Genomic DNA, 15,555 nt, shown 5'->3' on the forward strand with positions numbered 1-15,555 from the left:
GCAATTCAGTTGAAAAACAAACAAATCTGTTAGGAGAAAAAAATAAAAAACGTACAGTAAGCTGGGTGCATGAGTGTGCACACCCTTAAACTAATACTTTGTTGAAGCACCTTTTGATTTAATTACAGCATTCTGGTACAGCGGTAATATTGTTGCCTCACAGGATGAGGTTCTCCTGTTCATTTCTCGGCTGGAGTGCCTTCTGTGTGGAGTCTGCATGTCCTCCCCGCGGTCGAGTGGCCTCGGAAAGACATGCGTGAATGGGCGTGCCTTCGTTGAAGGTTGGGCATTGGGCTGGCAACTCGGCACCATGAAAATCTACTGCCAATCATTAGCAGACCGGAGTTGCGCTGTGGCGACTCCTAACCGGGAAAAGCCGAAAAGACAAACAACATTCAGTCTTCTTGGGTACACACCTGCCATCAATTAAAGAGACTCCGATTAACCCCAAATAAAGTTCAGCTGTCCTAGTAGGATTTTCCTGACATTTACCTCTACACAAAGCCATGGTTTGCAGAGAGCTTACAAAGCATCAAAAGGATCTCATTGTTGAAAGGTATCGGTCACTTCCTTCCTTAACTTAGCAGAAGCATATTGGCGTCAAGCAGGAATGGAAATCAAACCAGAAGTAAATAAAAATCAGGTAGCAACTGAAAGTGCCAAAAAACAAAAGAAAGAATATAAGGTGAAGGATTAGATGAAAAGGCAAGAAATGTGGAAAATGCATAAATATAGTTGCAAGTATAGAAAACTTCTGGAAGAACCTCATGTTGATCAGAAACAAATGCTGGAATGGTTAAGGAAAGGTGAATTCAAACCAAGAGATGAAAGGTTAATATTGGTGGCACAAGATAGTGAGCTACGTACACGTTGGTTTACAAAGTCCATTGAACATGTGGGAGAAACAGCACAAAACCAGCATAGGCAAGGCTCCAGGTTCAAAAAGAGTAGATTTAATCAAAAACAAGCGCTTTCACCAGTAGCTTCATCAGGTGTAATATCAAACACATAAAACCACAACAGTTTAAATACAAAATTAAAATCACATGACAGAATACTTTACAGACTTAAAGGAACATAACATATATAAAAAATATGTATGTGTTATCTTCACAGAAATACAGTACATATATCTATATTTATATAAAATCTACTAAACACAGCCACAAGAATAATATTAAAAATATATCCTACCTAGTTATTTCTTACATAATGGTCTAGATTTCAAGGTAGGTCTCAAAGGTATGCAGTCATTTAGTCCACGGCCAGCATTAGCCCTCAGTCTTATAATCCACTGAGCTTCAATTTCTTCTGTTTTCAACCTAGTGTCTCCTCTTGTTTTATTTTCAAAGTTCATTCCTATAACCATAAAACTGAAACAATGCGTAACATCAGTGTTAGCAACATGTTTTGCCAGAGCATTAAACATACTCCTCTTACCTACATGGCATAAATGTTCCCTGATCCTGTCTTTCAACATTCTGTCAGTTTTTCCGAATAAAATTTGGTGCAGACTTTGCACACAGCCAAATACACCACATGCATGCTAGTGCAAATGGCCCTGATATTAAATTTGAACAATTCACCTGTGTCTAGGTGCAGAAAACTGGTGCTATTATTAATGTATGAACAAAAAGAACATTTCCTACAAGGCATAGTATTTCCTTGTATAGCAGGTTTATTATTGTCCCTTGGAATACACAAACGTCTCCTAAGTGACTTTTTATTTCTGAAAACAAATTGTGGAACAGAATCTATAAATCTGTTAACTTGTTCATTCGTTGTCAGTATGTTCCAATTTTTCTTAATGATACCAATGTACTGGTTAATATTACTCGAATATGAGAAAGACATCCTTAGTTTGTTACTCCGCCTGTTATAGGAATTATTTGTGTCTTGCATTGGTTCAGAATAGTAAGGAAGCCCTATAGAACTGATTTCTAGGCTCAATATTAGTAACATAGATTTCCAAGAACAGATATGTACCACTGGTATGGAGTTAATAAATAGGAGATATGGTACAGAGAGGTGTGTCAAATGTTTTGGACATGAGAACTACTAGAGTCAAACCTTACTAATCTGAACCAATACGAGACGCAAATAATATGGACATTGTGCAAAAATCTGGACAGTTGAGACAGGTATGCATGACTATGGGTGTCTGATGGACCCCATTAATTTAGTTATTTCCTGACATCTATTACTGTGCAGTCTCAGTCAGTTAAGATGTGTTGAAAAAATGTAAGGCAAAAGTCCAACAGTAAGGCTAAATTTCTTTCCCTAGCCATGATTTGTGTTCTCTTCATCACTAGATGAAAAGATTTTTTTAAAAAAGCAGTAAAATGTATCTCAAATCCATCTAGGAAAAACAGGACTTCTGGAAAAAAAAGTTTAGAAAAAATATGAGAAAAGTAAGAAAAAAGTGATCTGTATAGTAGTGGGAGGCAATGATAGGAAGAAATGGAAGGGGGTACTAGGGGATGTTTACAAGGGGGAGAAGCAGTGGGGCGGTGACTTGGAGTCCCTCACCTAAGGCACCATTTCACCCAAGGCTGGCCCTGTACATAGGCTTGTTGTAATGCAATATCACTACAACTAAATGCCAGTTACTGTGTATGTCACTCTGTGGGATGAGCCACAGATACAGGCCTGTCATAATGTAAGAGCATTGTAACTACAGTTCAGTCTGTGTTTAGTACTCCTCAAGCTTTCTAGCAGGAACTAAAATGTCGCTTAGCAGAGGTGTCAGCAGAGGAGGCGATACTTAGAATGTTAGTGTTCAGGAGGCTTCAACTTTTCACTTGCTGAGGGCACCCAAAATTCTAACACTGGTCCTGCAACAAACAGAAAACGTTAACAAAAAATGCGCAAAAACAGGTGGTCTAAGTGGATATCCCTATCAAATGAAGTGATAGAAACTCTTCCAAGGTCCCAGTATCTTAGGGTAATGGAGCATACTTTGCTTTTTACTGTTGTAATGTACCCCTTTGCCCAGGCATTGTAACTGTTTTACTATGAAACTCCGACTTCCTGATTTTGAACATTCGAAAAGAATGAAAAAAATTGCCCAAAATAGTAAAAGTTGAAAAACTCCTTTTTTTCTTGTTTTTTGCATGGGGACAAGCCCTCATGCACCCCACAAATCTGAGGGCAAGCCCTACACAACTCCCAGCTTTGTATGTACCAATTCCATGGTTGCACCAGCTCAAAGAAAGGCGACATCTCCCTAAAAAGTGAATCATTGCCGGCACAAAATTAGAAACTTCACCAGCAGTGATTTTCTGTGTTAAAAAGCATTTGGCATTATGCTGGTCATCTCTTTTTTCTGTGGAGTTGTGACACTCAAGCAGTTTCACCTCAAGCATGTGAAGGGAAACTTACTGTAACGTCAGACCTAGAATATAACAGTAAGTAGTGCGATCGAAGCAGGACCCCTTATGGGGAGTACAGAAAGTGACCTAAAATATGTCCTATTAACATTCAGTTTGCCGAGATTTATTTAAGTATCTTGAGTTTTTGACATGTTGAGTCTTGTGTGATTTCTTCATTTGAATTTTGACTACTTTTAGTACAGTTATGTGATTACTGATGGTAACTGTCTTGATTGTGTCTTGTATTCACCTTAACTACAATAGAAGAACATTGGAACACTTATGATACTTATTGAATAAAAAACAAAAAGGCACTCAGTTACTATAGAAATAACTTGAATCTCAAATGAGGTATCTGCGATTAAAATGAATTTACATGAGATATGAATGTCATTTGATAACCTTTGACAACTCAGAAAGTGCTTTTCATATTGTGCATTCTGGAATTAATTGTTCAGGATGTAATGTGCTAAAGCTAAAAATATTTGTGTAAATATTTTATTTTATTTTGTTTTACTTGTTTTGCGTGCAATTTAAATAAAAATTATAACTTTGATTACATTTTCACAGGGTGACAGCAAGAAAATGGAAGAGTCACAAACCTATATGCAGTTGCCTTCTTTAAGGCAGCAGGTAGATAATAAAGGCGCCACACTGAGTCGGAGCAACAACAGCATTGGAGGGTTGTCTGTTTCTCGGGATTCTTTTACTATTTACACTCTGGTTTGTTCTACCAAACTTACTCAAAATGGTATGTTTTGAAGGCTAAAAGTAGATATCTCAAAAAATATATATTTGGGAAGATTAAAAGTAACATTTTACATTTCTTGTCTGTTTTTGATACCATAGTGGGTCTTCTAGGATTACTGAAATGGCGCACAAAACCAGAATATTTGCAAGAAAATCTGGAAAAACTAAAGATTGTAGATGGGGAAGAGGTTGTTAAGGTAGGCATATCATGGCAAATATTCTATATTAGCTCACTGTGATAATAATAAAATAGTAATTATTATTTAATGCTGCTGAAATATTACACCTATGTAAGTGCATTTATTAAACCAGTTTATTATTTCTAATTTTCAAATGTATATGCAAAGTCATGCATATTTTTTCCAAGGACTGAGATTCATTTTTATTAACATTTGTGTACTGAATTGGGTAAGGCTACAGAAGTCTTGTCTGTAATATGTTTGCTGCTGTTGGCCATATGCTCACACAGCTGGTATTTTATAAACCATTCAGTTGTGTATGATGTACATGATGCTGTAAAATAATGTGAGAGAGAGGGAGTGTGTGTGTGTGTGTGTGTGTGTGTGTGTGTGTGTGTGTGTGTGTGTGTGTGTGTGTGTGTGTGTCTATTGTGTATATATATATATATATATATATATATATATATATATTACTACACATTCTGGGGTGTTGTAGGACATGAACCTGATGGTTAATTAACTTATATCTTCTGAGAGTACAATGATATCTTTACATTATATAAAATAACTACAATGATATCTTTACCATGCACTCTCCATCATGTCTTACTGCACTTATGAAAGAGAATTATACAGTTTTCTTTCACTAATTAGGCAAAGGCATATTTTATGCTTTTTATGCCTATTTTAGATACAGACTGCCACTGGGAAAATGGGAACAGTGCTAATTTATTTTGGGGGTTTCCAGCTGTAAGTAAAAAAAGAAAAACAATTTAAAATGCATTAAACATGCCCAAGGATTCAAAAGAACCTCACTGTCAGAATTAAGAGTTGTAGTCAAAAAGGACTGTTTCTGTGATGTGGAAAAATAAATTCAGAGACGTGGTAGCCACAATGAGGAAAGACCTAATTATCGGTTAATTTGCATGCTTGTGAGTGCAAATCAGCAGTAATTAGCTCTAATGGCTTATGCATTTCATTGGCAAAGGTACCACCCTCTCATTTACTCTCCTATACACAGAGCCAAACACACATTTTACTTGTCCCTTAGCTGACATATGTCTTTTCTTACTTTTGTCCCTGTCCTCATACATCACAGATCCTTACTGTCAGCCAGTAATGACAGATATGGTTTGTAAAGTGCATCGTGATACTATACCTGTTGCTCTATTAATTCTTTAACTGAGTCCAAGTAGTGGTTTAAAATTCACCCTGGTGTTGTCCAGTGTTCCTCACAGCTTTGCCCTCAAGCACCCCACAACATACACAAGGACTCACCCCATCACTCTCAAACTGTTCCTGATTTTACAGCCCTGCTCCTGCATTTGCCTCTTATACATACGAAACAGCAGGCCTGGTTTATGTCATAGTGAATGTTAAGGTCTTTGGTTGTAGTTTTGCAAATATGAAGGAGGTCACTCAAGACAGTCATTTGAGGCCTTGTTGATGAGACAGAGATCACCCTTAACGAGATGTATGAGACAGAGAAGAAGGACAGAGCTGTAAGATGTCCTGCATATGTAATGGAGCTCAGACCATTGATATTCTTTGAGAATATGTTGGTGCCTTTTCAATTTACATCATGTATTGGGATTGACAATTTCCAAATGGAGCATTGTATTCAATTATGAGCCTAATAAGGGAGGAGTAGAACATCCTTTGACCTGGAGGAAATACCCTTTGTAATCTGCTGGGGTATACAAAATGATGAGAACTAACAACTCTGACTACATGGTAGTCAAAAGAGAGCTCTGTGTCAGCAAATGTGCCTTAGGGTCCCTGATAACTGATTCTGTTTTTTTTTTAAACAAAAACATCTTTATTAATTATGACGTTTGACATAGACAGCCTTACATTTATATACATGAAAAACAAAACAACATTGACACAACTTTAGTTGCAAACATTATGCATCACAGGCACCACTGAGACAACTGTAGTTGCAGACATTATACATTACTTATAATCTATCCAGTCATTGTCAGTTAGGCATTATATAGCACATTCAAATTCTTCCTTCTTGTAAAACCTTGTTCCTTCTCTGTATATATTGTTCCCACAGTTCCCATTTTTTCCTGTGTAGTTTGCTCTTTCCCTTTTCTAAAGATCCCAATTCCAGTTGTTTTATCTCTTGTTACTATAACCTCCAACATTTGCAATCCACCTGAGGAAAAATTCTTTGGAGTCTACTTAGGGTATAAAAATACCTATGTAAACACTTTCAGGCAAAGATCCAAAATCTTCTAGACTTTGTTGCATATTTGGAAGATATACATATATATATATATATATATATATATATATATATATAGATATATATATATATATATATATATATATATATCCCTGTTGTCTGTTTGTGAATTGCTTATCCAATCTCTCTTCCCAATCCTTTCTAAGCTCCTGCGATTGATTCTTATAGTTATGCAATATTTTATATGCAATGCTATTTATTCCTTTTTTAATGGCATCTTCTGTTCTACATTCTGTTAAAAATTCTACCAGTGCTAGTCTTTCGTTTAGGACTACGCCATTTTTTTCTCTTTGCCTATACTATGATATCAATCTTTGATAGGGAAGGCAATCTCTAACCTGCAGTCCAAATTAATTCTTGTCCTCTTCCCATTCTATTAGCTTTCCATTTCTAGTCATTTGCTCCCAATATCTTGGATCCTTTGCCAGTTTTCATCAGTAAATTCCAGCCCCCTCTTACCTATTTTCTGTATCCCTAACTGCAGACATCCCTATCGGCAGAATCTCTTTTCCCCATTCCTGTGCTGGTTTAGTTCTTCAAAAACTCCCTGTTACTTTGTGAATATAATATTCTGTATGATTACTATCATTCTTCTTGAGTCTGCCTCCAAAATTCCAGTCTCTCCTTGTTTGTTAAGATTCCCCTCTTATCATCATCACCACCCCCTTCCACTATGAATTTAGTTTTCTGATTTTGCTATGTATAAGAGCCTTGATTGTGTTGCTCTAAAATACCCCCTAAAATTGTGTAATGCTAGTCCACTTTGTTCTGTTAGAAGAATCAGCTTGACCCTTGCCTTCTTCCCAATTACTATCCACAACTTTTCCTCTGGTTGACAAACTATGTCTGACCTGTGTATAAAGCTAAATGGACTAAAGCATTTTAACTGCTTGGATCTTACTGTCCATATCCATATAACAAAGCTTCCAGTTTCTCAATGTTTGTATTATCTTCTGTCTCTTCCTTAGATGCCACAATGGAGTTATTTCTAATCCAATCTACTAAATACTTCATTTTATCACATCCCCATAAATATGGATGTTGTTGGACCCATTCATGTGAGGTTACATAATTTACTGCTATTCACCATGTCCAATAATAGCCTTGCATCAGGTTTTGTGCCCACTGAATGGCACACAGCAACAGTTATCCCACTCCACAAAGGGGGAGCCACCACTGATCCCAGGAACTATCGACCTTTTAGCCTGACGAGCCTGGTCTGCAAGGCCATGGAACGTATCATCATGGAACTCATAAACAAAGACATTAGTAACCTCCAAACTCTGGTTCCCACCCAGTTCGGGTTTGTGAAAGGCAGATCATGCCTCTTGAACCTGATCGACTTCTTTGAGGCAGTCACCAAAGCCGTGGATGAGGGTAAGGTGGTTCACACAGCCTATCTTGACCTCGCCAAGGCTTTCGACACCATCCCCCATTCTGGAATTATAGCTAAACTCACTAAACTATGTATAAAACCCTACATCACAAGATGGGTTGCCAACTGGCTCACTGACAGAACCCACACTGTAAAAGTTGCAGACTCCAAATCTGACCTCAAAGCAGTGACAAGTGGAGTACCACAGGGTTCCGTCCGGGGACCTCTCCTGTTTGGTATCTACTTCTCTGAAGTACAGGCTAACACAGAAGGCCTCTGGCTAACGAAGTTCACAGATGACTGCAAACTAGGAGCCATAGTCAAGTCCCCAAATGATGTGGACATCCTACAGAAGGGCCTCACTGAGACAGATGCCTGGTGTCAGAGCCATGGCCTCAAGCTCAGTGCCAAAAAGTGCAGTGTCATCCCCTTTGGTAAAAACTCTGTACCCATGAACTACCACATAGGTAGCAATCTACTTAACACCGAATGCGTGATAAGAGACCTTGGGACTCAGGTGGACAGTAGTCTCTCCTTTGATAGTCACATTGTCACAGTAGTCAGGAAGTCCTTCTACATGGTACACTTCATCATAAAAGGGTTCTCATCCAGGAAAAAAAGAGGTCATTGTCCCCCTCTACTCTTCACTCATTAGACCCATTATAGAGTACAATGCCCCTTTTGGAATGTACCTCACAAGACATCTGCAGCAGCTGGAAAGGCCACAGAAGTACATCACAAAGAGGATTACTGGCCTCAAACAAATGCCCTACACTGACAGCCTCAAAAAACTCCAGCTTTACTCCATAGCATATTGCCTACTCCGAGGTGATCTCTGTCTAACATATAAAGCTATGTCAGACCCAGAGCTGTTGGACATGCTACACCTAAAGAAATCCCAATCCCTCTAAGCTACACGTTCTAGGGATGTAAACCTTGTCACCACAATAAACAGGACATGCTGGAGGGATAGATTCCTGTCCCAGAGACTTCCTATACTCTGGAACAAGCTACCCATCTATGTCAAGCAAAGTTCTTCATTAGCACTCTTCAAGAAAAATCTTGATGAGTGGATGGGAAATAGGAAATACACCCCAGGGATCACTTCTGTCTCAATGCTGGACAGTGGCATAGGAAAATAACTTTCTTGGGTGGCGTAAACTATGGAACCTTGCTGGCTAGGCTTACATAGGCCCTTGGGTCGATAGCCTAGTACCTACCTATGAACCTATGAGAAGATTTGAAATGGTCTTAAAATGTACAACAACACTGTAATATCCCTTTCTGGTTTTGTCATGTATAAAATATCATCTGCAACTAGAGCCATCTTTTCTTCACCTACCATACCAATTATATCCTTGAATTTCTGAGTCCCTTATTTTCTTTGCCAGTGGTTCTAAATATAATGCAAACAACAAAAGGGAAGGTAGACACCCCTGCCTTGTTCCTCTACTCAAGCAAACATTATCAGAGAGGAACCCACCCACTTTAATTTTCACCTCTGATCCCTCGTATATTCTTCTAATCAACCTTATAATTGTATCAGGGACAGCAAATGCTTCCATTGCCCAGCTCATGAAATCCCAGTCTGCTGTGTTAAATGCATTCTCTGCATCAAGACCCAGCAATAAAAGTGGTACTTTCTTACATTCTGCTTCCTCCTGGATCATCAATGTTCTGTTAATGTTGTCAAATGTTTGCCTCCCCTCCACAAAACCACACTGATCAATATCTATCAATTTTGGTATCACTTTTGCCATTCTTTTAGCTATTTTAGACATAAACACTTTATAATCATGGTTTAATATTGAAATGGGCCTGTATGAAGCTGGATCCGATGGATCTCTACCCTCTTTAGGTATTACAGCTACCACAGCTTTCTTCCAGGATGCTGGTACTTCTCCACCTCTTAAAATACTGTTAAACAAAACCTTACAGATCTTTATCAGTTTTTTTGCCTCCTAGCTTTAAAACTTCCACAGGAATGCCATCTGTTCCTGGGAAAGGCATATTTAATTCTTGCATAAACATTTCCATTTGTACCTTTTATTGATTTCCATATTTCTCTGCTTTATACAGACTTTCATAAAATTTCTGAAATATTTCTAATGCTTCTATAGGATCTCTAGTTAAGCTTCCTTTTTATAGGCTCCCTAAGCTAAAGTGACAGCGCTTTCCATTTCCTGTTGCTCTAAAAGAGTTTGTGCTGTAGAGTTATTATCAAAATGCAATTGCTTAACGGCAATCTTTCTGAAGTCATGCATATTCATTTGTTTATTTGTTTAACGTTTGTTTACTGGGAAAGTCCAACTTGGGACGAAGCCAATTTTCAGCAGAGGCCCCAGGAGCGAGAAACGCTGCAGATGCATGTCTTTGTAACATGGGAGGAAACTGGAGCACCCAGATGAAACCCACACAAATGCAGGGAGGACATGCAGACTCTGCACAGAAGGCACCCCAGCCGAGAATCGAACTGGCGATCCTCTTGCTGTGAGGTGACATGGCTGCAGTACCAATACACTGTCCATATTATCGAGGTAATCCCTTTTTTTCTGTTTAGCTTTCTGCAATTGCTCCTTTTCTTGTTCTATGAGATTCCCCCTATTTTGCAATACATTTTAACATTTGTCAATTCCCTTAAATAATTTTTGTTACTTCTTTACCATATCTCCATTTCCTTTATTTCCACCCATAACTGAGTCTGTTTGAGGGTGTACCATTATGGTGGCAGAAACACTGTTGCTTCTGTTTGCCAAAGTAAACAAAAATATACTTGTTGCCATTTAGCTTGAAACCATAGTTGTGGCACCATTTGTTTGTGCATGCTAGCTCTTCTTGTAGAATCTCGGAGTATCCAGGTAATTTGTTAATTGCAACAAGCGTACAGCCATTGGGAAACTTTATCAACCAGAAGCCTTTAACATCTGACAAGTAAACACTGTATAGGAATGACCTCAGTACCGAATCTTGGGGAAATTGCTATTAATATGCCTTTTTGAAGAGAGTGTACTGTCAGCTTTAGTTTGCTGGCTTATATCTGTGAGCCAGTTTGCTAGCCAGTGTGTAACATAGAGATTTAATTTAGTTTTTGAAATTTTATCTGTTAAACCTGAGTGAGGAATGGCAAAAGCTTCAGTTATGCCAAGGTAAACTGAGTGCACTGACATTATCTCGCCCAAGGCCCAGTGACTTTTTCAGAGAAGTCAGCCAGGTCAAGCAGACAGGATCTACCCTTTAATAAACCCAAATTGATGTGGGTAAAGGGACTTTAGTCTGCCATGTTCATGTGGTTCATAAGAATGCATTCCATTCCATCCCATCCATCCACCCACAACCCCTTTTTCCATTTTTCCACATGGGGTCAGGTTGTCACCACACTCACTTGTATGTCCTGTACAGCTAGTACATGCCTTTGGAATATGGAAGGAAACATGTGTACCCATAGGAAATCAATACAAACGTAGGGAGGACATGCAGACTTGCACATAAGGCATCCCAACCAAGAATCAAACCAGGGAACCTCTTGCTGTGAGGTGACAATGATATCCTATGTGTCATTGTGCTGCCCTAACAATGCTTTGATGAATATAGGTCTATAGTTGCCAGGATCAGTAGTGTAATGGCACCTTTTTCCATAATTAGTGTTTTATGTGGGCAACTAGTTCTCAGACCTCTCACCCATCTTCCATGTAGGGGAATGACAGGCTAAGATTGATCCGATTGTGTAGTGGGTCAGTAAGATGGTGTTTTATGCTAGCAAGGAATCTTCCTGGTGGTATAAAACAGTGACGTCTAAAAACATGAATTTCACCACATCACAAAATACATTTGAAAACTGTCAAATAAAAAAAAAAACACACACACACACACACACACACACACACACACACACACACACACACAAATATGTACACATACAACCAAATGAATAGATGTACATACAAGTAATTATAGCAACACAAATGTTATAAAAGTTGCTTCTTTGTTGGTGTAGGTGAGTCTCATGCAGAGCTGTGAGTCAGCAACAGATACCCTGAAAGGGCTGATCTTAAGTATTGTGCCCATCTGGCATGATAACCATGACAATGCTAGCCTTTGATTTAGCTACACATCACAGTTATTTCTCCTGTATTACCCACAGTGGTATTATGCAGTGTGTTTTCATGTCATGCTCCAATGTATTACCACAGTTTCAATATTATATCAGATTATGTGTTTCTCTAAAAAGCTTTGAGGCAGTAGTTATGGGTAAGAAGAAAATATGGACCCAATGTTGTCTATTTTTGTCTGATTCAACACATGGGTTGCTGGATCTGATTGGATCCAACCTCAGCACCTGTTCTGTAGGTTCTTGGATCCAGAAATGTGACTCTGCACTTACCCATAATTCCCTCCACTCCTCCTTAGTACGTTAGATCTATTTTGCTGCCTGAAGACTTTGGATGCGTTCTACAAGAGTTCTTCAACCAGTGCTATATCCTTTGAGCTATAGCTACTTCTTCTCCTCTCCCTACTGAGAGACTTGTCACTCCAGCTTTAGCTATTAGATTTAATATTATAAGTGTGTGTGTATTTTCTAGGATTAGTTTTCCAGATAAGACTTAGGTAGTTAGGGTAATTAGGATAGTAGTAGTAGTTCCTCATATAGTCGTTACATTTTGCTGTGTTGTTCATGATTGTAGCCTTAGTACATAGCTTAGAGTGCGTTTTTATTATACATATTGATAATGATACCTTCTAGTTTGTTTGTGTCTTTCGGCTTTTTCCTGGTTAGGGGTTGCCACAGCGGAACTCCGGTCCGCTAATGATTGGCAGTAGATTTTTACGTACTGGCTTGCCGGGCCTAATGCACAACCTTCAACGAAGGAACACCCATTCACGCATGTTGTTACACAGAAGACGCTCTAACTGAGAATCGAACGGACAACGTCTGACTGTGAGGTGTCAACGCTACCGCTGCACCACCACCACAGTATCTATAATGATACCTTGTAGTGTGACTGATATTTTTCCAGTGTGCCTTTTTTCTTGTTAGTTGTAATTCTTAAGCTAGACAACTTAGTCATGTATGATAGATGGGGTTTCAAAAAGTGTCCTGACTGTGTAGACAAACTCCCTCTTCGGATCCCCATACATCGTGTGTGTACTGTTTGGGCACTGCCCACCTCAACACTCAGTGCCAAGCCTGTCCCTCCTGTAGTTCCAGACAAAGAGAGAGAAAGTCATAGTCAAGGGCCTCCTCCCTCTGCAGGCAGGGTCCAATATTTCTACTGATTCTACCTCCTCTGCAGTTATTTCTCCATCTAGTAAACAGGATAAGAGTAGACCCAAAGACAACCTAAAAGAAAAGGAGGAAAAAAGAAAAAAAAATGAAAAAGATAAGACTGAGTCAGAAAAGCTGAACAAGGCAGATTCTGAAAAATCAGTGAAATGTTCCCTAGGTCCAATAATGATGATTGGGCCAGATCAGAAAAATCCTCGAAAGTCAGAACCAACAGTCTCTCAGGTCCATCCCTTTCCTTCTCTGTCCTGTTTCTCTCTGGATCCAGTGAGCCTGAGTTTACATTCCTCTGTATTTCAGGAGCATAAGTACTCGAGATCACCTACAGTGGCTACATCTACCCTGTCATCCAGAAGCTTAACCAAACAAGACATCAGCAGGATGATGTAGAAGCTCCTTAGAATGCAAATCCAGCTTGGGGTTCTTTCAGTGCTATCTCCTTAGAATGTACCAAGTCCTGGCCTAACTACCCCTCCTCTTAGTTTTGTGATCCTGGTCCACCCTTCAGACCCGACTACCTTTGATCTCACCTGCCCCAAGGCACCTTTGTTGGAGCAGACAGTCTGAACTACTTCGACTCTGACAGCATTCCTTTCTGGTTCAACAATAGTTCTGAACCAGACGAGACTAGGAGCAGAAGTATCGCTGTCAGGGTTCAAGGTGATGGATCAGCACTGAACTTGTCAGTGCTCTCCCTCCCTGTTGGGGCCTTGGCTGTCAGTAGCTTGGATCCAGAATTGACTTTGGGGTGTAGACCCACTGGTACCAAAGTATCTCTTCTATCTTCAGGTAATAGGAGGCCTCTGAAACTGATGGTGGCTTTGGCCTTTGAGAGTGTCCTATCCATATTGGGGGGAAAAGGCACTTCCATTAGGCTCAGTTCCATATAAACCCCAATAGGATTCTACTTCTATTTCCCATCAGTCTGTGAGACAGGGACAGTTGATACCACAGGCTTCAGAGACTGCATGCTACATTAGCTCCAAGTCCGATACGCAACCTTCTGATCTTCCACTGGTGCTACTTCATAAGAAACAGATGTGCAAGTGGAACCACATACACTCATCTCCAGAGTCTTTCACATGGATTTGGATGAAGGTGAAGGCTCCCATAGATATTTCCTCACAAGATGTCACCTTTGGTGAGATTCTTGAAATGATGAAACAAAGGGTGGGATGTTCCACTGAGAACCCTTCACCTGATGAGTCTGTGCTCCTGGAAGCCTTTTGTTCTGGCTCAGCATCTTCCTAAGGGGTGGTGAAAGCCACACACACTCTGGCTAGGCTTATAAATGCCCTAGGGCAGATAGCCTAGTATGAACCTATGAACCTAGATAGTACCACCTATTGACTCCCCCCCCCCCATATTTACCTTATGATTCAGTGGGCATGGAAGATCCCTGACATGCTGAAATCATTTTCCAAAACACCCAACAGGAAATTGGCAGCCCCAAAAGATAGGAAACATTTGAACAAAGGCCTACCTATGGATACTATGGTGGTAGCAGCAACCACTAAGAAACAAAGTGCCAGAACAAAGTTCCTCAGTCCATTTCCCTAACATGGAGTCTAAGGCTATGGACAGGTTTAGGAAATGAACATACACTTCAGTAACTTTTGTACTCAGAGCATTGAATTATTTGGCTTATGTTACTAGATTCCAAAGAAACTTGACAAAAGAGCTTTTCAAGTGTCTCTCTCAAGTAATTTACCTATGGATGTTCAGAAGGCCATGGGATCCAAGCTGTCTACCCTCCAATCTACTTCCAGTGTAGTCATGAGACAGCTTTACACTGCAGGTGATGGTATGGCTAGGGTGGCAGGCACTGACATCACCATGCATCTGCATGCCTGGATGCGTCTTTATGATTTGTTGGAAGGCTTTAAAATGTCCTTCGTTAGTGTCCCCTTTGATAGCTCCACTCTTATTGGACCCAAGGTAAAAGGCACACAAACCAGGAGAGGCAAGATAGTAAAATTCTCTCTGCAGTGGGAATCCATTTTTTCACCCTAGAGAGAACCTTTTGTAGATAAGAAAGGACTGGAAAGAAGATGTGGTTCTACAAGTCACAGAGTTTTTATCACGACAGTCCTGGAGATAGACTTTCTCATGGCAGAGGAGGAAGTAACTACAGTGGATGTCACCATAGAGGCAAAGGCAGACCACACAATCAGAGCTTTTGTAGTCCCTTCACTGAGAAGTCCTGTCAGTGCTCCTGAAGGGTTGCTTAACTGCTGCCCTCTGGAAGAGTTGGTGGCCACTTATCCATGAACCTACAGGCCTGGCAAATGATAACAACAGATTTTTGGGCACTAAACATAATTTACAGAGGCTATTCAATTCCC

General features: G+C 39.7%; 1 protein-coding gene across 1 annotated transcript in view; it reads left to right on the forward strand.

The window, feature by feature from the left end:
* The window catches only part of DOCK2 (dedicator of cytokinesis 2), a 4,134,711-nt gene that overhangs the window by 1,035,365 nt on the left and 3,083,791 nt on the right, over nt 1-15,555 (forward strand). Inside the window, exons 18-19 of the mRNA XM_044069535.1 lie at nt 3,942-4,122; nt 4,221-4,318. Of these exons, the coding sequence (XP_043925470.1) occupies nt 3,942-4,122; nt 4,221-4,318 (279 nt within the window). The remainder of the gene's footprint in view (nt 1-3,941; nt 4,123-4,220; nt 4,319-15,555) is intronic.

Source organism: Protopterus annectens, chromosome 4.part0 (genome assembly GCF_019279795.1).
Source record: "Protopterus annectens isolate FY-2018-M chromosome 4.part0, PAN1.0, whole genome shotgun sequence".
Classification (NCBI taxonomy): domain Eukaryota; kingdom Metazoa; phylum Chordata; order Ceratodontiformes; family Protopteridae; genus Protopterus; species Protopterus annectens.